The sequence below is a fragment of the Gymnoscopelus braueri genome, assembly GCF_963280865.1.
Source record: "Gymnoscopelus braueri genome assembly, chromosome: 10".
Lineage (NCBI taxonomy): Eukaryota > Metazoa > Chordata > Actinopteri > Myctophiformes > Myctophidae > Gymnoscopelus > Gymnoscopelus braueri.
In genome coordinates this window covers 44,149,338-44,173,884 of record NC_137611.1, presented here as the reverse complement: position 1 = coordinate 44,173,884, position 24,547 = coordinate 44,149,338, and the positions used below count along the sequence as shown (strand labels likewise).

The window sequence follows — 24,547 nt, the reverse complement described above, 5'->3', positions numbered from 1 at the left end:
TGGGTGACTCATTATGAGCAGGTTTTGGAGCTTTACCGTAGTGTTAGGAACTTTTGTTTGCCAAATGGCAAGCACTACTTCCTTAAGTTTCCTATTCTTTTTGTCATAGTTATATCTCTGTCTTGTACTCAGAGAATACAGTACATGGCAAAAGGGAGTCCACACATGAGTCAAACGTTTTAACTTATATTTAACTCGAATTAAAGAGAAAATCAGGCTAGAACTACAACAAGAGCCCCGGCTCACAATCATGCAGAATGTGAGCCGGGGCGGGCCGAGTCGTTGATTTATATATTGTTTTGCGGGACGGGTTGGGGCGGGTTGGGTTCCGTGACGGGGCGGGTTATGAAAAAACCTGCGCATCACTAGTACCTGCGAGCTGTCAGCTGTGACCTGTGGACGCCTGTTTTTTGTTTTGTTTGTCCACCAATGAAAAATACATATGATTGCTTGGTCTTTAGTTTTTTTCTGCAGCTGGTATCTGTTCCCCATAATTCCTCCATTCATGTTGCAGTCAAGTGTAGGCCTATGCAAATATAAATATGAATATCAAGCACAGTTAACCTATTAATTAAAATACAAATACAAAAGTGGAAAATGTGTCAGCAACAAAAACGAGAGAGCTTTGGGAAAACGCAGTGCGAGCCTCAAATTGCATGCGCTCATCTAAATGAAGAATATTCATATAATATTCAATATTTATTGTTGAAAACTTACTGTTGAGTTGAAATTAGTTTCATTGTGCTCAGCAGAGATATACTGTAATAATGACAATTTATCTGCATGATTATTTGAACAATTACATTGCCGAGTTTATCAACAGTGCAGTGAGCAAAATATTGAAGAACCTTCTTCTACATGGACCTGGTCCTGGGCGTTGAGGTAGAGACAGTTGTGTACTACACGGGGCAGACTCTGATAGGATAAGGTATGGATTGGCTGAGTGCTCTGTGAGTTTGTGCAGACTTTGGGTAAAACGCGACACATATAGAACATAAATGGACAACATGTGACCATTTTTTTCAAGAGGTTAAACTCGACTGTAACTGTAACACATGTTTTTGTTTTGTTAATATACAGTTTAGGCATTTAGCAGAACTGTATATAGCTAATTAATAGCTATATCATCAATAATTCAATATCAAAGGGCCCAGGGGCCTATCAGTGAGCCAGACCTACTGAGAGCGAGGGCCCTCTCAGTTGATCTAAACGACCGCCATGCACCACATGGAAGTTTTAAAACCACCACAAACAAGACACCCACTGTCTGCACTTCTCCTATCCACCTGTGAGCACTTGTTTTGGGCATGACAGACACTATAATAGTCTGCCTGGAAGTCACCCAGGACAACTTCAGTATCATATTATCTGAACAAAAGTGGTCAAACAGAACAATGTTGCCCTGAGGCAATAAACAAACAAACAAAATAGTACCCCAAAAAACACAGCTTGTATAGAAATAAAAACTAAATAAGTATTTAAACAATCATGCTTTTACATACCCATGCACAATCACATGCATATATTTTTTTAATGCACGTACAGTACTGTAACCCTAAACATATTAAAAAGAGATCTTTATCTTAAAAATTGGCAGTTCTCTATCCCATGTGGCTCACCGGCCGCCCCTAGAAAGAGGGATGGAGAGCGAGAGAGGCGGGGGCTTCAGGATAAACAGGTGCGTCATGTAATCGCAGACATATCTGGTCTTCACTCCTGAACTTGTATTATGAGCTTCATTTGCGTTCCAAACGGCTTTCAATTGTTCCAAAATATATATCAAAAACATATGCCGAATACATGTGTCACTGTAGCCTACATATGAAGTTTCCAGCCCTCCCCTGAGTAGTTACTAGTCCAACTGGCAAGATATCTTGCTCCATTGATTAGGAATATCAAATGATATGAAGCATAGCGTTAGTTCATGCAGGGCACGGGAGTCTCATACGCTCAGCTGTAATCAGTCTGCTGATTGCTTTCAATCTACACACAGCTCATTCCCTCAACAAGGCAGTCCGTTTAAATACGGCTTCCTCCTACAATGGATCTCTACTTTTCATTTGCTGCCACACGCTCCATCCTGCTGGAAAAGCTTGGCTCCACCAACCCAGCCTCCACCTTATAGCGTACAGAAGTCCTGACGTCACTCGTTCATCCCCTGGTTCATTCTCTATGGAGAATAACATTGGGTCATCTTAGAATCGTCTCATATAAGAATTGTGGTCCAAAAATAAACAAACCGTCTCGGCGATATTGTCAGGGAGGAGGTTCTGTATCGTTTATGATAGTCAGTCGCTTATATTTGATACAGTCTGTTTCTGGCGAAAATGTAACTAATTTGGCGGAAGTAACATTAGCGTTTTCTCACCGTCAGTTGATGTTTCATATCCATAAGAGTCAAACCGCCGAGATCATTTGTTTATTTTTGGAACACAGTTCTTATTTGACACGATATTAAACACGTCTATGGGAATTCAGAACGGGGGTGGAAACCCGCGAACCAGGTAGGATGTGTAAATTACGTCAGACTTCGGTGCTCTATAGTTCAGAGTCTTGCATTACTCAAGTGTTTAAACTGAATGTTGAACTGAAATTCATGTGTGCATGGCTCTTAAGTAAACTGGAATTTAATGTTTGCATGGCTCTGAACTGAATTCAATGTTCTATGGCTTTAATGTTAAAATGCATTCAAGTTTTCACAACTCAAGTTATTCTGATTTTTTTTGCTTAAATGAAATTGTCACATTGTGGATCCAGTCCGGTCTTTGTCATAATAATAACTCCCATAATTCATAAAAAAAATACATGCAAGGTCTCCCCCTCAAGTAAGTGAATTACTTGAAAAGGACTGTAAGGTCGAAACATTGTATAGCTGCTGTGGAAAAAAATGGATGATTGAAAAGTCAAGTGGGTTGCGAGCCCCCCACTTGTTTACATTCAAATCATAACATCAAAACAGATTATACACTAGAAAAAGCACATCCTACTCTTCTCCCTCCTGGCTTCCAAACTGAAGAATAAACTCTCCATTGCCGTCAGAGCTGCAGACTCACTCCAAATTCCCCACTGTAATGTGACACCACCACACCCCCTAGCACTTCACTCTCAATTGGTGCAGTGATTGACCAAGATATGTGTAGGCCTACTATTCAGACATATCTTGGTCACTTGTTCTTGTTTTTTTTGTTTGTTTGCTTTGTGTTTTTAGTTTTCAACCACCATTTTGTTAAGAATGTGATACAGATGCTAGGTCCATTGTTTACCTGGTATCCTTAATCCTATTGTTTCAAATGTACAGAATCCTATTTACCTATTATCCTAGTTGCTTTGAGATCATTGTTCTCTCTGCACTCATGCATTTATGTGATTATTTACCTTGTTTATTGACTAGAGTTCATTCATAAACTCTGCTTATTCTGAACTCACACGTGTAAGTCCCTCTGGATAAGAGTATCTACTAAATGTCTAAGTTGTAAATTGTACTTGTTTTAGAGTACAGCATATTGGAGTGAGAGACATAGACAATCATTAGAGACTGAAGTTCACCAAGCAGTCAGACCTAATTATCAGTTTTTATGAGAATTTTCACCAAATCCTTCACCAACTGTTTTTCGAGGCATGAGCTCTTTTGACATTAGTCTTTTTTACTAGCATGTTCACCAGGAATAACAAGACAACCTACACGTTGAATGAAATGACTTTTATTTGAGGGTGACAAACAGGCCTCACCCAACCAAATGATGAAGAAACATTGTGGTGTAATTCATATTATTAAACACAATGATGATTCTCTAGTCTGCCTCATGGAGCTATGTGGAAGAAGCACACAAACACATTTTCCTAGACTTGGTTGCTTGTTTCTCTCACAGAATCTGGCAACACTGGACACGAGTCTCACATGATATCGGCCTCTTCGACCCTGCTCCTTGCATCCCTCGACCCGGCTCCATATAGGCCTACTGTAAGTTCCAAAGCTAACGTCTTAGGTAGCTTTATCAGACAGTACAAACACTCAACATAGGTCGCGTCAGCCTGACCTTTGGTGTAACCATGGCGATCTAATGTGGTCATTCTAGAAAAGTGCTATAAAGTTATTATTATTATTCTCGTAACGTGGAATCCTCTCTAACACTAACTTTTGACATTGATCTTTATCTCACAATCTTCAAATCTCCAAAATAAGTAACACACTGATCCACTGAGACTGAGACACCCATCACATTTTCACGAGTATTTAAAGAAATTGGCCAAAATGTTGTGATTATTAGAAGTGGAGGCAAGGAGTCACACGTTTTGATGTCTGTAAGGCATTCCACATTTTGGTGGCATAGCAGTAGAACAAATTTTTCCCCATGTTTGCATGTTTGTGCCGAATCTGGGTTGAGTGAGAGGTGATGTGCCTGTGTGTGTCTTTCACGTTATTGAAGTCCGACAGGTACATGGGTATTCCTGTTCTCTTGAGGATCTTGAAGACCATGGGCCCATTGCAAGTTGCTGTACTCTGTCCTCTACCCTGAGCCATCCCACCCTAGCATAGTGGCTCAGTGTTTTACTTGTTTGTAGATTTAACGGTTGTGAGTTTAAGATTTATGTAAAAAGTTGTGTTTTAGATTGCCAATTATCCATAGAAAGTTTAAACTTGGAGAGTACTGCAATGTCTTCAGCTAAGCTCTCAACACAGGTCAGATAATATACATTGTTCAAGGCTATTTGCAACCCTTTCCCCTATAAACACAGATATGCGTTGAAACACATATAAACCATAAACCATTCGGGGATGTCACATGAGCATTAGAATAAATACATACAATACAGCCTTACACAAACATGACCATTTATTTAGTTTGATAATAACTCAACAAAATACTGTAGGATCAAACCTGTCAAGAACTAACCTGTTGCTTTGTGGGATAATCCCCCCCCCCCCCCCCTCAGTGAATGTTGTGGATAGATAAACTATAGCACATGTTTGAAATGTGTTCCAAGTCACGTTTCCGCTCTTAATAAAAAAAGAAGAGCAAGAGCAACAACAACAGTCTAATACAATCCAATTCATAGAGCACATTTTTAACGACAGCGTTGAACCAAGTGCTTTACACTCAGTAAGCAAATATATACTAACAGTACTAACAATAAACAGGGGAAAAACAACCCTCTACGTCAGGACACAAACCCTAATAAAAACGACAGAATAAAACAAACAAAACTGGAGCAGTACATATTTATGACCGCAAATACCCAAATAATGACTAGTTGGTCTGTGTTGAAGTGTCTATGAGCAATAGACATAGATTTTCGACTATAGTGCTCCTTCCGTGAAACCTCTGTGTGTGTGTGTGTGTGTGTGTGTGTGTGTGTGTGTGTGTGTGTGTGTGTGTGTGTGTGTGTGTGTGTGTGTGTGTGTGTGTGTGTCTGTGTGTGTGCGCGTGCATGTGTGCGTGCGTGCGTGTGTGGGTGTGTGTGCTGTTGTGGTTTTGTTCATCAAAGCATCCTGTCAGGACTTCCTGACTGTTCTCTACACAGTGTAACATTAAAGCACATACAACTAACATCCGCTAAAAACATAAATGATTAATTGATGTATAAATAATACTGATAATTACCGGTATATTATACAGATATTTAAATATATTGGAAAATGAACACTTCAAAGACTCTCTCTCTCTCTCTCTCTCTCTCTCTCTCTCTCTCTCTCTCTCTCTCTCTCTCTCTCTCTCTCTCTCTCTCTCTCTCACACACACACAGAGACTGCTTTTGTTCATAGAAGACGCTTCTAAGAAGCGTCTTGTCCCCACTTCCTTTTCTGTATTGCGTAACACTGCACATATACAGTTATAGCTCCCCTTCAAACTAAAACTTCCACTAAAAACACATACAGTATGAACAGATTAATAGATAACATGTTTTTAATTATCCTATTACACGCAATGAAGGTCTTTCATAGACATAGGCAGGAAATCTGCATTCATAGATAAATCTGCATTCATATATAAATCAAAATGTGTGCGTGCGTGCGTGCGTGCGTGCGTGCGTGCGTGCGTGAGACAGACACAGAGAGAGAGAGAGTATGGCGTCTACCCGTCAGACAGTGTGTGTGTATGACAGGCAGTAATGTTCTCCCTTCAACTCTGATTGTCTACACGGCTACCTCCATGATGACATCATCATCGTCTCTTCTATTCCTCGCATTGGCTGCAGCTGAGACAGACAGACAGACAGACAGACAGACAGACAGACAGACAGACAGACAGACAGACAGACAGACAGACAGACAGAGAGGGGGGGTCATATGAGTGACTATAGACTAGAAGTCGTCACATTACAAACAAAAATAGAGCATTAAATATTTCTGTCAAAAATAATGACCTGTTGGTTCTGTTCAGTCTGTGTTGAAGTGTTTATGAGCAAGGCACTTCCTCCCAACTCCTAACCACGTTTTAACCAGGACTAATATCCTGAAACTGCTTTAGACTCACAGGTAGGACATTCCGGAGGGCTGTGCCTTTGATTAATTTAAATGTTTAATTCTACAATTTCCTTTACAAAGCCCATTATCATAAAGACGATTATATCAGCCGGAGACATAGTTTATATGCTGACAAATGGACTGGGCAGCGACTTATGTGTTGACCTGGAGTACGAGCGCCCTGCAGTCCTGTCTCATTTCACATGGTCTCGCATGGCCAGACTGTTGCCTCCCACAATTTTCAAATGTTTCCGGTCAGTTGGCGATGCGTCCTCTAGCCATGCAGATGTCACTTGTGGCGTCCCCCAAGGGTCAATCCTTGGTCCGTTATTATTTTGTATTTATCTTCTTCCTTTAGGCCTAGTCATTCGCAATTTTAATGTCTCCTTCCATTTTTATGCTGACGACACACACATTTATTTTTCCTTAGACCCATCAGACCCTGCCACAGTTTATCCGGTTTCTCTTGTCTCCCCTTTGATTGCCTGTCTTTCTGCCATAAAATCCTGGATGTCAAATAACTATCTTATGCTAAACAATGACAAAACAGAAATTATTGTGTTTGGACCAAAAACCCGTAGAGACATGGTAACCCAGTTATTACACACACAGGGGTTACAGTGCACCCATGAAGCAAGGAACCTGGGAGTCCTATTTGACTCAGACCTAAACTTCACAAAGCATTTTTCCAACATTGCAAAAACAGCCATTTTCCAAATTAGGAATATTTCAAAAATCAGATCTTTCATCTCATTTAGCGACGCACAAACCATTATTCATGCCTTTGTCACTAACCACTTGGACTACTGTAATTCACTTTTTTCTGGACTCCCCAAAAAATCAATCAATCGCCTTCAACTAATTCAGAACACAGCAGCTAGAGTTCTTACAAGAACCAGGAGGTATGACCACATCACCCCTGTTCTTGCTTCACTGCACTGGCTACACTGGCTATTATTTTTGTATGGTTCCTTTGTTTTTACATTTTACATCATTGAATTGCCTTTATATTCCCTGTGTATGTATTGTATTTGTATTGTTAAGCACTTTGTAAACCTGTTTTTGAAAAGTGCTATATAAATAAAGTTTATTATTATTATTTATTATACAGCCTGGGACTCGGAAGCTCTATCATGATTAGAATATAAAGCGGATGTGAAGCCTTCCTCCACTTCCGTTTCGTCTTTACAGTCGCGCACATTTATCCTTATATAAATCAAAATCATATAAGTATTATACAGCTTATTATACAGCTGCTTAGCAGAAATGGAAATGGAAAACATTTATAAAATGCAAAGATATTTTTATAAATATTTTCGTGAACGGAAGTGCCAGCTTCCTTTCTCGGATTTCGGGAGGTGTAGTTCCAGACTCTTTATAGCATACGGAGATTGTGGAATAGTTGTCTGGCTACACAAGACTACATTTCACAGGTTCTGTTCATATCTACACACACTTGGTAGGAGTGCTTGGCTGTGCACTTTGAAGTGCTAACTAACCCTTTGAATTGAGAACTGCTACTGCTAGATTGCTACTCTGTTCTGAATCTAATTCAAGAAGACGGTCAGTCGGTGCAAATGTTCTTGTTTTAAACTTACACTAAAATATGTATCTCCTTGTTCTCCCTACTCCCCCCCCCCCCCACAATCCGGAAAGATAATAATTTTATTATTATGTTTTCAGTAGGCGTGGCCTAGACCGGATCACACAGGTCTTTAGTAACGCATACCAGGCTTTCCTCTGAGGTGGAAAGACTGGTGACGCGAGGTTACTTTAGATGGAGGTTGCACAAAAACAAATTCCACCCACTTCCTTACACTGGTGTGACAATAAAGTTCATTCTGAATCTGATTCTGAAAACACTTGAGGAGAGAAATACAGTAGACAATGTGGTAATATAAACATGCGTGTCTCTCTCTCTCTCTCTCTCTCTCTCTCTCTCTCTCTCTCTCTCTCTCTCTCTCTCTCTCTCTCTTCTCTCTCTCTTTCTCTCTCTCTCTCTCTCTGTCTCTCTCTCTCTCTCTTTCTGTAACAGGACACAAAAGCCATTGCAGCTGGACTTTAAAGGGATAGTTCACCTGCAAAATGACTTTTTTTTCTATCAATCAGTCACCCCATGGAGACTTGAATGCATGGATATTTTTGTGTTTTTGTCGCATAAGTCAATAATTTGATGACTAGCAGCGGTTCCGGTAGGAGACAAAACAAGTCTCCTTTGCGTCTCCTACCGGAACCTATGCCTACCGGTCCGCTAGTCATAACATTACTGGCTTAGGAATGTGACAAAAACAAAAAAATATCCATGAATTCACGTCTCCATGGGGTGACTAATCGATAGAAAAAAAATATTTTTTTGGGTGAACTATCCCTTTAAGGTGTGTGTTTATACAGTATGAAGGGTTTTGCCTCACCTGCAGCTCTAGCTCTCACTATGGCGATGTAGAGGAAGGTTGAAACCACGTAAGGAGTGAGCGCCAGCAGCTTGATGATCAGACCGGTCAAAGACATGAGGGGGGGTGCAGCGGAGGTCGGAGAGGAGGTGGGAGATGATGGAGAGGAGGTGGAAGTGGAAGTGGATGGACGAGGGATGGAGGATGAAACTGTGAAGAGAACAGTGGCATTCAGCAGTGGTGGAAAAATAACTCAAATGTTTTACTTAAGTAAAAGTATCAATACTGCAATGTAGTTCTGTACTCAGTTGCAAGTAAAAGTCCGGAATTCAAAATGTAGGCTACTTTACTTTAAGTAAAAGTACTAAAATGCGACGCGTTGTGAGCTTGTAGATCGGCTATTTTCAAATAGCCTAGGTATAAAATAGGGCTAAAGTGGTAAATGTATGTTTTATAATGTAATAATTTATATCTGCAAAGTAAAAGTTTTCAAATAATTGTAGTGGAGTAAAAGTACAATATTTGCCTCCGAGATGTAGTGGAGTAGAAGTAAAAGTACAAACATTTGGAAATACTCCGGTAAAGTAAAAGTACCTCAAAATTGTACTTAAGTACAGTACTTGAGTAAATGTACTTTACACCACTGGCTTTCAGTATCCAAACAGTGATTTATCTTATGTTGATAATAGTCAAATGATCTCAAGTCTCACCATTCACTTCCATCCAGCTCTCTGGTGACTGTCCATGGTCAGAGATGTTACACTTGTAGAATGCAGACTTGTAAACACTGTGGATGGTCATCTGTCCTGTAGACTCAGTGCTGAAGAGGGATCCGTTTTGGTAGAAATCAGCTGGGAGATCAGAGGATGGATTACCAGTTGTCTTGTCTTTGGACAGGCAGCGGAGTGTGACATCACTTCCCCCCGTCACAGGAAGTACAGGACTCTCCAGGATCACATCTGCATCTAGAACGGGTGAGGGTTTATAGAGGATCATACTCAGTGGTGGACAGTAACAGGAGTACATTTACTACAAATATTTTAATTTTACTCAAGTGCATTTTTAGGAAGGCTGTGAAGTACTAGTTACTTTTAGGTTGGCTGTTCTTTTTTTTGTCTTTCTTTTTTCTTTTCTACTTCCCTAAAATGCAATTGGCCTCACGTTGTGTTCTTCAAAGAAGGAAACCTATCACAGTACACACTCTGCACTGGGATCTACATTATGGGTATTGAACCCCAATCCGTGACCCTGAGGCGGTCCTCGGAGTCACTGCAGGGGGACACACCCATTTTTTTCTGATACTTTTTTGTTTTGTTTTAATGTCTGAAAATATGCATGAAACCAACTTACTATTAACAAATATCAATCGTAAGAAAGACTACCCAACTAGTACCCCCAACCCCCACTGTGTGGAGTACCAATTTAGGCAACAGATAAGTTAAACAATATAGACCCAGTCTAGTAAAAGTGTACATACTTCATATAATTACAAATATGAATGATAATGATAAATAGATAAACCCTAATAAAAAGCCTGTCAACAGAACCTACTGTAGCAAGTTCACCCTTTTGAGTGTTACTTGTACAATGTCCTATAATGTAAACCACACTTCACACCCACATATGTCTGAGAAATGGTTGCATTTCCTTCTTCCGCTGCATGTTTTTAAAAGTGTTGCATAGCGAGTGCTGACGACTTTATTAGATTTTTTCGTATACACTATATTATACTCTGGTTTTAACAAGAAACACGGAGACTGCCATGCTCAACTAAAACGTTTTCAGACTTATCAGGATGAGAAAACAAATCGACCTAACCTACATTGTATTGAATGAGAGCAGGGTGGAGAGCAACTGTGGTTCAGCAAGAGCAAGACCAATATTTAAATAAGAGAAGGGCAATTTCTCCTATGAAAGCAAACAGGCAGGTGCTCGAGCACTGATCGGCTCCTATGTGTGCGCCTGATGGATGGCACTGCATGCTACACAGGTCACAGGTTAAACTGCATGCTACGCATCTCTGTGTCATTTTTCCTTCAATGCCAATTCCTTTGGCTATTAAAAAATAGCAGATCTACAAGCTCATAGCGCGGCACCGAGTGCCACGCTATGAGCTTGTAGATCTGCTACTTTTGAAAAATCATGAAAATGTGTGCAAATCTTTGAATATTAATATCAAGGGAATATTTGTAACTCAAATCTTTGCTTCTGGGGGATTCTACAAATGTCTTATAAATCCTTACAGTGTTTTGATTAAACTGACGTTGCTATAATGAGTGGTTCTCAAACCTTTTCAGGTCAAGGACCCCCAAAAGGATATGTATTTGGCCGCGGACCCCTATCTCAAAATATTGAACTGAATTGAAAATTGAAACACACAGTACTGAATTATGTTAAAACTGCATGAATTTGGTGCATGACAGATTACTTTAGGGTCCTTGCTTCAACACCAAAATGTTCTGTCACATATATGTGACAGAACAAAAACTTTTTTTAAGGTAACTGTGAGGTTACAATAAAAATATGACTTTCATAAATTAATCCACTTCAATGTCATATCAACTTTTAAATGAGCCTATGTCTGATTTAGTTGTCTGATATGTACCACTTATTATACTGTAGTCACTGATGAAACACATTGCATTGTGTTATAGATATTGACTCAAGGCTGACTGTTTCACTCTTATAAACATTTAACATGTGAGTACATACGAATGGAAACATATGGCACTGAAACAATATCTGTGTTAACAATGACACTATATCAGTATAGTATCTATATCCACTACTAGTGATGTAATGATTGGTTGTACCAGAGATCATAATGTTGATGGTGCGGCTGAGTTCTCCTTCTGACTTGGACTGACACCAGTAAAGTCCACTGTCCAGACGATACAGGGTTATGGTGCAGGATGCTCCTACACAGAAAGAAAGGGATATCAGTTCAAAGTTATCTATCTATCCGTCCGTCCGTCTATACAGTACGTGCATACGTAAGTATGTACATACATACACACACGCACACACGCACGCACGCACGCACGCAAGCACACACGCACACGCACGCGCACACGCACAAGCACATGCACACGCACACGCACATGCACATGCACATGCACATGCACATGCACATGCACATGCACATGCACATGCACATGCACATGCACATGCACATGCACATGCACATGCACATACACATACACATACATACATACATACCTTCAGTGACGCCCCATTCATAGTTGCAGGTTCCATTGCCCTTCCCACTGGTGTGTCTTTTCACAGACCACTCCAGCACAGAGTTCCCTTCTTCCTCACAGCTCAGTGAGATGGTCTCATGTTTAAAGAACTGACATCTGTCTGGTCTGACTGTCAGGGACACTGGAAGAAAGAAAGAAAGAAAGAACAAATGAACACAGGGACGAGAGTTAGACAATGTGTGGCGATCAGATGTGAGCTGCTATCTGTCATTGTAAATAACAGCGTTAACGTCAGATGAAAAAACATCTATAAAACATCTTCATCTGTAGAAGACTATTGAGAATGTATACACACCATTCCTTGGATAATGGAGAAACTCTCTCCTTATAAACTACGTAAATTTCACCACTTTGCATTTTCTTCAAAACATACTTTTTTTGCAGGTATTGTCCAAAACTCACACATAATCACATTATCTCTGGGATCATGTGATAAACAGCAATATAAGCTGTCTACAAGGTGCATTTTTTTAATAGAAATGCCCCCCAAAGAAGATCTGGTTGATCCCAAATTTGAGTCACACATTGAGGGGCTTCTAAACAACACAGACCCAAAAGCGATTTCACTTCTGCCCTCAGACTTTTTGAAAAAGTTGAACCGTATGAGGCAATTTCCCCCCGCAGGTTCATCGGGTCCTGATGACACCTGTCAGCGGGGAGTGTTGGGCGGGAGGAGTAGGACGAAGGCTCTACATCCTCCCGGTGGGGGCTCCTCACTGGCAGGTGAGTCAGTAGGATACAACAGCAGTGACGACACACAGAAATGTCAAATGTGTGTGGGGAGAATTAATTGGCATAATGACTCGATTGGGGAAAAAAAATGGGTAAAAAGCACAAAAAAGATTGCTTCTACTAACTACGTACAATGCTAATACAGACTATTCAAATATTCAATATTGTCTATTCACTTTCACTACATTTTTATCCCTCGATTTTGTAACATTTTTTTTCACCCGGTGCCAATTTGCTAAGTGATCCTGGGCACTACACTCCCCCCACCAGCCTAGGGAGGCCAGGGCCGAGCTCATGTCTATTAACTTTCTATGAATCCATATCAATTATTATTATCATTTATATGTTGATGTGGTTTGTGGTGGGGTTTGAAAAGTCCTGAACGAACACTTGCTGTTTAAAATCAGGATGGTTGGAACATGTCTCTAAACAATCAGATCAGTCAGATCAGTCTCAACAGTCTAGTCTCACACTACACTAACCAGAATGCAGTGCATGGAAGTTGTCTGTCTCACCATCTGGTTGAGCAGGTCCACAGCAGACAAGGAGATACAGCACTGTGTGGACGGACAGACAGACAGACAGACAGACAGACAGACAGACAGACAGACAGACAGACAGACAGACAGACAGACAGACAGACAGACAGACAGACAGACAGACAGACAGACAGACAGACAGACAGACAGACAGACAGACAAGAGAGAGAGACAGGCTTTACCATTTCAGTGTTATTCAAGTTCATTTAAATAATTTTCCACTTTGCAAAGTACATTGATCATACAGTAGTTCAATATCCAACTATTGTAATGACTAGCAGACGTGGGTTTGGGACAATTCAAAGGAGCTTTATTGACATGAGAAAAACATATGTTTACGTTGCCAAAGCAAGGGTCAAAATATAATAAAAACAGGAGCTTAGAAAGTCAAGTTAAAGGTATCTCTGCTGTCCGGCAGAAGCCAGCTAACTCCAAAATTTCCATTTTTCAGGAAATGACAAAAACAAAACAAAAAGTGGAGTTAGGAGGTTTTGTTCATCATTGATAAGAACAGCTGAATGGACCTCCAAGCTCACAATGAGGTTGGAGGTCAAAAGATGGTGGAGCCTGGAGTCAGAAAAACAGCCCTCCACCCCCTTTTGGTGGACTTGCTGGTTTAGCAGAAAGTTTGAGGATCCAATGGAGTTAGCTGCTTTTGTCAGAAGCGCTTTTTAATAATTTTCATTGGTTCAATATTTTTTTAATCAACACACAGACGTAAAGGGTGTTCAATAGCACTGATTTATGGAAAGAAAATGCAAAAGCGGAAAAATGGAGTTAGCTGGTTTCTGTGGGACAGCAACGGTATGTAATCACAATAAGTGAAGGCGTAGAGGGTATTGGGTGTGGTGAGGAAGTATGGGCTTGCATGTATAATCGGCAGAGACGAGGCGAGCTGGCAGGCAGGCAGGCCAGGGCAAGTGTGTGTTTGTGTGTGTGTGTGTGTGTGTGTGTGTGTGTGTGTGTGTGTGTGTGTGTGTGTGTGTGTGTGTGTGTGTGTGTGTGTGTGTGTGTGTGTGTGTGTGTGTGTGTGTGTGTGTGCGTGTGCGTGCGTGTGTGCGCAACAGGGTAGAGAGGTTGTGAGCACCTTCTATGATACGAGTAGTCCACCACGCTTCATGTAATTGGACTGCTGTTGAGAAAGCATTGAATCTAAACGTGGCTGCCATAGCTGAGTAGTTAGAGAGCTCGTCTGGGGAGCCAGAGGCCCTGGTTCTCCCAGGTTCGATTCTAGGCCAGCCCAGTAATGTGTCGAAGTGTCCCTGAGCAAGACACTTAACCCATAACTGCTCCCTGAGGTGCTGGCCCTGTAGCGCCCACTGCTCCTGATACCTCAGTGCACTGTGTATGCAAATATACAGTGACAAATACCGGAAATAACGGAGTGTGGACTATAGTATTATTATTTATCGTCACAACCAGTCATTTGTTGTTTGTTAATTTTCAGCCTGGGCTTCCATTTGCTCCAGATAAAACACTAAACCATCCATCCAGCACTTTAATAATGTTTGGTAACAAAACAAGGATTTCTGACTGTCTCTTTAAATACATTTAAATGAAAATGAGTGCAAAGCAGAGTATGAAAAGAGCAAGTGTTCAATAAATAAAGTTTAGATTAATTTGATGAAACTAAAATAAGATTGAAATAAAGTACTCACATGATATTATGTAGCTTGATGCAAATTTCATCTCGACAAGCTGACTGACTTAAAGTGACTGAGTGAGATGTTGTGGTTTGACATACGTTCGTATAACCCTCTGCTGCTTGTTGGATGAAGGGTCTATTTCCTTTTGGTAACATGCTCAACCACACACACACACACACACACACACACACACACACACACACACACACACACACACACACACACACACACACACACACACACACACACACACACACACACTAACACAGCTTCCCCAGCCAAAGAAGGAACAGAAAGTGTATAAGACTACCAGACATATAACAGCACTGTGTGGCGGGTCAATATTATTTTGGCAATATTTAAAAAGGAAATCTGCCAAATAGAATGCTGACTCATATAGTGCAACTTTCCTAAATGGCAACGATCCATCTATGCCACCTTGACCTTGGGTCACGTCAGGTGACTATAGTGAACCCTGTCCATCATCATTTAACGAATTATTTGTACTTGTGTGCCAGTGGTGGATCATACCAGGCACTTGGACTTTTTTGCTGTACCCCATGGACCGACCTGTGGATTATACCAGTGTCAGTTACCTTATGTGGACTATAGTATGCATTTACAGTAACACAGTGTTGCCAGATTTTGTGAGAGAAATAAGCAACCAGGTGTAGGAAAACAAGCCCAAAGAAGTGACTATTATTATAGGAGTAGGAGGACCCATAGCGCTTTAAACCTATAGACTGTATACATCAGCTATTTGAAAATAGCCAATCTACAAGCTCACAACGCGTACGCAATGCGACGCGCTGTGTGCTTGTAGATCTCCTATTTTCAAAATAATCTTGAAATAAAATGTGGAATATTTGGAATATTTTTTAACAACACAAATGTGGCACAGGGGTCCCTGGCACAAAACATTTTTTCAGATGGGGATTAGAGACAAATACATAATCATTTAAAACCACAACCTGCAACTACCAATATTTACAAGCAACTTTACAGAAAAAAGGCCAAAGTCACTTATAATAAGCGGACATGGCAACCCTAATTTAAAATCTAGACTGGGATCAAGTGTCTGCTTGAGGTTTATCCGGTCTGGGTCTAAAGCGGATACGGAAACGGTTAATACATGTGTGGGGTTAAATAACCGAATATGGAGGGCGGGCTTTAGACCGGATCACACTGGTTTATTCCATTGAGTTCATTCTGAACACCGTACGCGTGTCGTGTGTAAAGCCTGGTTAACAGCGACATCTACTGGAACACATTGTAATAGTTCTGGTGAATCAACGGATGAAATCGAAAGTAAATCCACCTTTTGTTGACAATCAATCTGATCAAATCTGTGATGGCGGATCACTCGGTCTCATATCTGTCCTTCCAAGTCAGTGTTTATTTCAACATTCTCCTGGTAATATGGACCAGCTGTTACAACACATCTGTGACTAGCCCTGAAACATTTTCGATTTTTTCACATTGCCAACTCTCACATGTAGGCCTACATAAACGTTCAGGTTTCAAATATAAAGTGCTTACCCAAGTCCGCCGCAGGCACGCCGGAAGGGTTCAAATAGTGGGGGGACAGTGATGACGTCATAGTGGACGCGGCCAAGTGGTGACGTCATGACTCTCACGTTTCGTTTTGGTGTTGCTCCAAATTAGCCTGGTAAACCCTCCCTCCGGAAATCTCATTTACATTTGATTCCAAATAAAATACAAATGAGATTTCTTGGAGGGAGGGTTTACCAGGCTAGCTCCAAATAGCACACACATGTAACCAAATGGACCAGGGACGCCGGCTTTTGTGCCTGGCCATGGGGGCTGAACTTGACCACCACTCGGCCCCCCCCTTCCCCCCCTGTCCCCCCCACCCACTGCGTTGCGGGCATTCGCGCGCGCGATTTTTTTGGCTTAATTGATTCATTAAATGACCATAAAACAACATTAACAACACTCTACCCATCCTTCAGTGTGTCCCATGCATTAATAATAATAAAAAAAAAATACTGTGCACAGCTGGACAAACTGCAATAATATTATAGCCTAATAATAAAATACCTATACCATATAGAAGAATTGAGGTACTTTTACTTTACTGGAGTATTTCCAATTTTCAATACTTTTACTTCTACTCCACTACATATAGACAAATATTGTACTTTTACTCCACTACAATTATTTGATAACTTTATTTACTATAGTTGCTTTGTAGATTTAGATTATTATTACAAAACTACTTATACAGTATATACTTTGGCAATTTGAAAATAGCAGATTTGTGATGCGTTGTGAGCTTGTAGATCTGCTATTTTCAAATAATTTTTATACATTTTACACATTTGAAAACTTGTGAAATGGGACCTTCTGCATAATGAGTACTTTTACTTTTGGTACTTTAAATACATTTTGATACCAATACTTTTCTACTTTTACTCAAGTACATTTTGAATACCTTACTTTTACTTGAGTATTTTTACATCGCAGAATTGATACTTTTGTTTAAGTAAAAAATTTTAGTAATTTTTCCACCACTGGTATTCAGTGCATGCAGTGAGCGACTGTTAGTGCACACAGGAGGACGAGGGAGTCGAGGGACACAGCATAGCGACCCTTCATTTCAATAAGGGCAGACGGCAGAGCCAAAACCTGCAGGACATGTTTAGCACAGCCACAGAGATCACGACTTGTTTATTAGAGGCAATTAGCATGTCTGGCTGGGGCCGCTTGACAATGCGAACGGTGGGGTGGGCGGAGGCTGCGGAGCTACTGCTATAGCGCCGGTAGAGAAAAAAAATACTGCTCCCAAATAATGCTCCCATGCGCATCAATGGCGTCTGCCATGCAAGCAATGGCGTCGGCCCGCCCCCTAGGCTGACTCTACCTTCTTTTCTAATTTCCTTGGCCCCGGTCTATGAGCAAAGCACTTATAAGTTATAACCCCTATAAACTGCTCTCCCTTGAGTGCTCAATCTGACCGTCTGATCAATCTATCTATCCATCTATCCATCTATCTATCTATCCAGTCCCTAATGCAACTGTCATTCACTAAGAATGTCTGAGCTACATGGACTAATAATAACGTCTTCCAGTCTTTCTAATCTAATACTTCTCCCCCATGGAGTCTGATTGACCGTCATATAGTTCCAGTAATAGAGCAACACTGCCTCCCTTAGAGGAAGATCGGTAATGACACGTTGTATTAAACATCCTACTTTATAATTGGAGTAACCTCTGTCTTGGTGTCCGTCTGTCCGTCTTGGGTCGACCGACCGGCCGACCGGGTATGGGCTAGTAATAATAATTCATTTAGTAGGCGTTTTGTTAGTGTTTGCATTTCATCAGGAATTTGGAGTGAATGTTATGATGTCAATTTATCCCTATTCAAACGTTGTGGCATTAACTCCCATTTAGGCCAATTGGGGCTTGTGTTTATAATTAATTAATTTAGTCAAATTGTTTTAATGTTGTTAACTGTCTGTTAACCTTTTTTTATGCTTTTTATGTTGTACAGCGCTTTGGGCAACATTGGTTGTTTTTAAATGTTCTTTATGAATAAAAATGGACTTGACTTGACACCTGATTAATGTGTAATAATATCATGATAATAATAATAATAATAAAACTTTATTTATATAGCACCTCTCAAAACTGGGTTACAAAGTTTCACAAAGAAAACGAAAAAAGGAAACATTACACAAAACAGAACAAAGAAAGATACATATGTTTTTAAATGCAGAAAACAATGCAAGAATGCACATGTACAAACCACTTTCATACCGGTGCAAGACCAGCGGAGATAGACTAGAATAATCGACTAGGAGTGTGGATTATAAAAGCCAATCTATATAAGTGGGTTTTAAGGAGGGAATGAAACTGGGGGACAGACTCAGTGAGCCTGATCTCCAGGGGCAGGGCATTCCAAAGTGTAGGGGCCCTGAAGGCGAAGGAGTGCATGGTTTGAGGATCTCAGACTACGTGCCGGCACATAGGGGGGGGGGGGTAGGTCCGAGATATAGGCTGGGGCAAGACCTAGCCTGGCGTTACATGTAGTGAGTAGGATTTTAAAACTGATTCTAAATTCAACTGGCAACCAATGGAGGGGTGCTAAAATGGGTGTGATATGGTCAAATTTGCTTGTACCGGTTAAAAGACGGGCCGCAGCAGTGTAGTATATTGTACAAGTGTGAAAGCTTTTACATGGCAGCTTGGCAGGAACGAGAGACAGAACTGAACTCAGAGTGGATATTTATACTCAGTGTGTGTGTACATGCACGTTATTGCACGCTGTTTTCTAAGCTTGTTCACAAGGTGTGTGTGCTGAGATCCAGATGTCTAACAGTTTGTGCCCTATGTGTGTGTGTGGGCATGCAAGGATGTACTTCAGGTTGCAGGTATGTGTGAAATGTGTATGTGTTTAATTAGTTTGGTGTGTGTGTGTGTGTGTGTGTGTGTGTGTGTGTGTGTGTGTGTGTGTGTGTGTGTGTGTGTGTGTGTGTGTGTGTGTGTGTGTGTGTGTGTGTGTGTGTGTGTGTCCATTGTGCATGAGTTGGGTGAGACCCTATAGTGGTCAGCTAAGGTCAGATGACCTCTGGCAATCATTAGTGAACTGGACATCTCTAGGTTCTCTGGAATGTGCGCTGTAGACCACTCAGTATCCAAACTTATGTCTCTCTGTGTGTTTGTGTGTTCAAATAAATCGGGCTCTATAAGTCCATAAATGTGTATCAAGATACCACAAATGCTATTCTGCAGTCTGCAGCACATCAGTCAGTGCCACTCACCATGTGATATGCTTAAATGTACCCACATCAGCAATTAAAGTTGTATAATTGCAATACTTTGGGGGCTTATGTATAGTCCAACTGTTATTTTAACAGGAAAGTCCCAATAATTATCATTCGTATCCCAAATGACATATTTTATCCTGAAAATAAAATGATGACCAGGTTACAGGTCTGCATAATCTACCAAAGTGTTGAGTCCAGGGACCCCCACGGTTCCTTGGGGGGGGTCTCAACTCAACCCTTAAGGTCTGTAACTCTGAGAGTGTACAAATGTAACCAAACTAGAGGTGCGGGCCACTGCGCGGCCCTTCCGTCTAGCCGCTGTGCGGGGCTCCCGTCTAGTAGCCTGGGCCGCACATCGGACACAGAGACAGCAGAGCGTGCTGACGTTCAAATCGAAAGCGAAAGCAAACTGCAACATGCAAACCGAAAGCGAAGCGAGACCTAACTTGTTGGAGACGCCGACACACAAACAGGCTGGCGAGGCAGACAGCCATGCATGCGCGCCACTCTCTATTGTATATTAGGATGGACGGACCCCTAAGGGTCAGTTATAACACATCATGGTGGATGTTCTCTCCCATTTTTTTTGTTCAAGATCAATTATGAATCTTGACTGTTTAAGATATAATATTCAAGGAGAAAAGCAGAAGTTCTTAAAGGGTTAGCAACCATTTCTTATTGTGAATTTGAATTCCTTCAAGGTTAAATTGATGTTTTCTTAATCATCCATTTTAATGATTGTTATTTTTGGTTTATGGATCAAGTTTCTATTTCTGGTTTCTTAATAGTTTAGTTTCTTTTTTATACCCCTGGGCACTGTGTTTTATGTGGGTGGGTGTTTTGGAGGGGGGGGGGGGGGTTATGTAGGATGAATGTGGTGTTGTGTATTGTCAAACAAATGTGAAAAACGGAATCAATAAAAAAATATTTAGGGCTGTCACGGTTATGTAATTTTACTGGACTATTAATTGGCGCTCCAATAATTAACGATTTCATTGTGCATCTGTCGTTGAACATTGGAACATTATGAATAGAAATTATTAAATGTCTGTTTGGCTTTTAGGCAAATAAGCAAAAGGTGCACAGGGCAGATATGACAATGAATTTATATAATTTAATAACTTTATACTTGAATGAATAGTGGAAATAGCCGATCTACAAGCTCAAAACGCATCCCATTGTGATACGTTTTGAGCTTGTAGATCTGCTATTTCCATTATTTTTGAAGATATCTAACATTTTTCAACATGGAAATGATTATGACGATTATGAAAACAAAATTGTGCGATTATCTCAAAGAATTGTGATTATAGGCAATTATGTAATAATTGTGACAGGCCTATGTGGATCAATTATGATTTGGCTGATACGTTGGGTCTGATTTGGCCAGGTTTAGCTCTCTCACACTGTGAGCCTTTGTGGGTGGACTCTATTTATGGATGGTGCAACAGATGTGGGTATGGATGGATGGGGTAGAGCCAGGATGTGTGCAAGCAGGGGTGTCATTTGGGGTCTCAGGGGATGCCAATTGCCACCCCCCTAGTTTACATTTTATGCATACTTTCCCCAACTCTGATTTTTTTTTTGCAGATTAATCTGATTTCAGATCAACACTGAGTGCATATCAATCCATGCCCATCCATATGTTACATAATATTATATAGATACGCGTTTTCTTCATGTCTGCAACGCGACGCATTGTGAGCTTCCACTGTTTAGTTTTTTTGTGCTATTTTGGAAATGGGGCTTAACCCATTAAAACCTGAGGCCGATTCTACAAATGCCTTCTAAATCAGTTAGTTCTCAAACTTTTTCGTGCCAAGGACCCCCAAAATGATATGTATTTGTGCCTGCTATCCTGACCTGCCTCCTGTTTGTGGCTGCCAATGCAAATGTAAGCTGGCAAGTCTTTCTGGCAAGGATTTGGCCCACACACTGTAATAGCTATAGGACAAGGCAAGAAAGAGATGTGAGTTGCAACAGAACCAAATTGTAAAAAAATATAAGAAAGAGGCAAACATTTTTGAAAATGGCAGATCTACAACTGCTGCATTCCAAGTGCTCGTCAGGTCTGGGGGGTCCCCAGTTCAAATATGATTATTTTGGGGGGTCACGACCTGAAAAGGTTGAGAACCACATGGCCTAAAACAGGGGTGCCAGGCTGAAACTCGTTAAATAACACTTCTCTGGGGAGAGGGCGAGGCTAAATGAATAAGATGAATACAATATTCCTTTTAGATATTTATCATGAGCTTGTAATACAAATACATGTTGGGATAAAGTTTGGGAACCACTGTCATAAACCACACGTGAACCGAACCACACATGAAGCATAGTAAGTGCAGGAACAAACCCTCAAAAAGAGCCTTAGTTTTTTAGATACCCCTACCCGGGGTAGAACAAAATGTGACATCATTTTTTCATATCTTTAGGATGTCCCCTTCATGAAATGGATTGTCACAAGTTTTACTTTTACTGCTAAAGTTAAACCCTTTTACCTGCTGGTTGTTTTTACACCATACTTGTACAAATGGTCTACAGGCAGTGTCCCTACATCCTAAAACAATCAGAATGCCAATATTTGGTTCCATCGTGAATCAGCAGCCTTTTATATAAGGCCTAAAATAGGCGGAAATAGCAAAAGGTTGACTTTTCTGAGCAATATTCACTTGTAATTTTGGTCCTACTCTTTATCAGAGGTAGAACAAATTGTGACACTGTTTTTTCATGTCTTTAAGATGTCTTCTTCCTGAAATGGATGGTCAGAAGTTTTACTTTTACTGCAAAAGTCATGAAATGCATCCATGAAGTGACTCACCACTGCAAAAAAAACGCCTACCCTGAAAGAGGGAATTCCAAGTCAAGCCTCTCTCATTTTCTACCTGCTGGTTGTTTTTACATCATACTTATACAGATGGTCTACAGGTAGTGTCCCTACACCCTAAAGCAACCAGAATACCAATGCCAAGTGGTGTATGTAATACTGGTCCTACTCTTCTATCAGGGGCAGAACAACATTTGACCTTGTTTTTTCATATCTTTTGAAAAAGCATCACATTTGCAAATGTGGGGAGTCACTTTCATGAATGTATTTCATGACTTTTGCAGTCAAAGTCATGAAATACATTCATGAAGTGACTCCCCACATTTCCAAATATGAATAAAAATGCAGAAAAGTCTCTACCTTCCCTGAAAAGGGGAGTTCCAATGTTGAGCTCATAGGACTAGATAGAACAATAACAACGACACTTGGTGTCCCAGGTGTGCCCCCCTCTGCTTTTACCCCTCAATGGTCATTTTGCAGCCCAGTTGGGGTCCTTTCTCTCTGACAGTGATTTGATGGCTTGTCGGAAGGCCTGTCCTCACACTCCCATCCCCTTAAGAAACTTGGTTGTGGACGTGGCAACAAATCCTCTACACCCGACCTCAACCGAAAGCACCTGGGCACGCCAGCCGCGTTGTTCTGCCTCGGCTGCTATGTCAGAGTACTTCAGTCGTTTACATTCATATGCTTCACCAACTGCAGCCTCCCATTGGTACAGTTATTAGTTCTACAATGTATAGCGACTTCTGGGAGGTTGACCACAAGACCAGGTCCGGCCTGAGGTTAGTTGTAATGATCTCAGGCGGAAAGATGAGTTCATGGTCTAAATCAACCTGCATTCTCCAGTCCCGGGCAGTGTCTTGGAGGGTTGCTTGCACTCTTGCTGGGAGTTGTCCTGCTCTTACAAAAGGTGCGGTGTATGAGTGTCTAGGCATTGGGGGAGGGAGGGCATTGTTGGCAGTTATCCTTACTTCCAGGGGGATCGCCAGTTGTCTTAGGACTTGGTTGTGTCTCCAGGTGTAGCGGCCTTGGGACAAAGGGAGGATGTGCCTAAGTGTTGCAGGGGTTTGACAAAGCGCAGAAGACGGATCTTCTCCAAACCACTGGTTTAGGTTCTTGGGCGTGAAGAACATCATACAGTAGGTGGCTCTGATGATGACGCTGAGTTGGCTTCCTTCCATCTCCCATAGATCCTTCCATGTGAGCTTACGATGCTCCAGGTTCTGAGCAACCACCAGCTTTCTCCTCTAGGTTGATATTGCCTTGTGCCATGTGGGTCGACTTGTCCAAATCCAAACCCACCTCTTCCATGCTGCACCTGTCCTACAATGTCTCCATGCCTGAGAGCAGATTTTGCTTGCTGTACGGCCTCAGATGGGATCCATTTCCTCCCAGTTGCCAGTCTAGGAGCAGCCGCTCGGATCACGTCATATTGACACTCGGTCGGGTCATATTCAGCCTCACTTTGATGCATTTAAACTCCTCTGTGAGGCTATACAGGCAGTTCCAGTGTCCATACAAGCCGAAGTTGCTGAGGCAACGCGGGAGGCCAAGCCACTTTTTGATGTATGAACTGAGTGTCCTCTCCAGCTTCTCAACTTTGGTCATGGGGATGGTTTAGAGGCCACATCAGGCGGGGGAGCAATCCAAACTGCAGGCACCACAGTTTCAACTTGCCAGGGAGCAAGGTCTTGTCTGTGCTGACAAGGCCTTTGATGGTTTCTTCCCTGATCAAGTAAATCCTGCTCTATTGTCCACCTACTGGTTGTATTTACATCATATTTGCACAGATTGTGTACAGGTAGGAGCCCAACACCCAAAACAACCAGAAAGATATGTCAAACTATGCTGTATTGTGAATCAGCAGGCTCTTATAGGCTCCTAGGCCTTGTTAAATAGT

The 24,547-nt window shown here is 41.3% G+C and overlaps 1 protein-coding gene across 4 annotated transcripts; it reads right to left on the bottom strand.

Annotated features, from left to right (window-relative positions):
* Positions 1 to 3,685: 3,685 nt before the first annotated feature.
* Positions 3,686 to 15,170, bottom strand: LOC308093124 (uncharacterized protein). 4 transcript variants are annotated; one of them, XR_013933852.1, is made up of 8 exons: positions 15,046 to 15,170; positions 13,364 to 13,405; positions 12,076 to 12,237; positions 11,670 to 11,774; positions 9,567 to 9,821; positions 8,878 to 9,066; positions 4,291 to 6,198; positions 3,686 to 4,163 (listed from the first exon to the last, which is right to left on the bottom strand). XR_013933852.1 is itself a non-coding variant. In XM_080439347.1 (7 exons), the coding sequence occupies exons 1-7, from the start codon at positions 15,074 to 15,076 to the stop codon at positions 6,137 to 6,139; spliced, it is 846 nt and encodes a 281-aa protein (XP_080295473.1). In that variant the 5' UTR covers positions 15,077 to 15,170; the 3' UTR covers positions 3,686 to 6,136. The 4 variants fall into 4 exon arrangements, 2 of the variants coding, with proteins under 2 accessions (XP_080295473.1, XP_080295474.1); XR_013933853.1 differs by having other exon boundaries at positions 3,686 to 5,153; positions 5,323 to 6,198; XM_080439347.1 differs by having other exon boundaries at positions 3,686 to 6,198.
* Between the last annotated feature and the right edge of the window lie 9,377 nt (positions 15,171 to 24,547).

Excerpts from the sequence above, each read along its gene's own strand:
- LOC308093124 (XM_080439347.1), bottom strand. The coding sequence starts at position 15,076 with ATGAAATTTGCATCAAGCTACATAATATCAT. Across the intron at positions 12,238-13,363 it reads TGGACCTGCTCAACCAGATG|TGTCCCTGACAGTCAGACCA; the intron begins GTGAGACAGACA and ends TCTTTCTTCCAG. Across the intron at positions 9,067-9,566 it reads GAGCTGGATGGAAGTGAATG|TTTCATCCTCCATCCCTCGT; the intron begins GTGAGACTTGAG and ends TTCTCTTCACAG.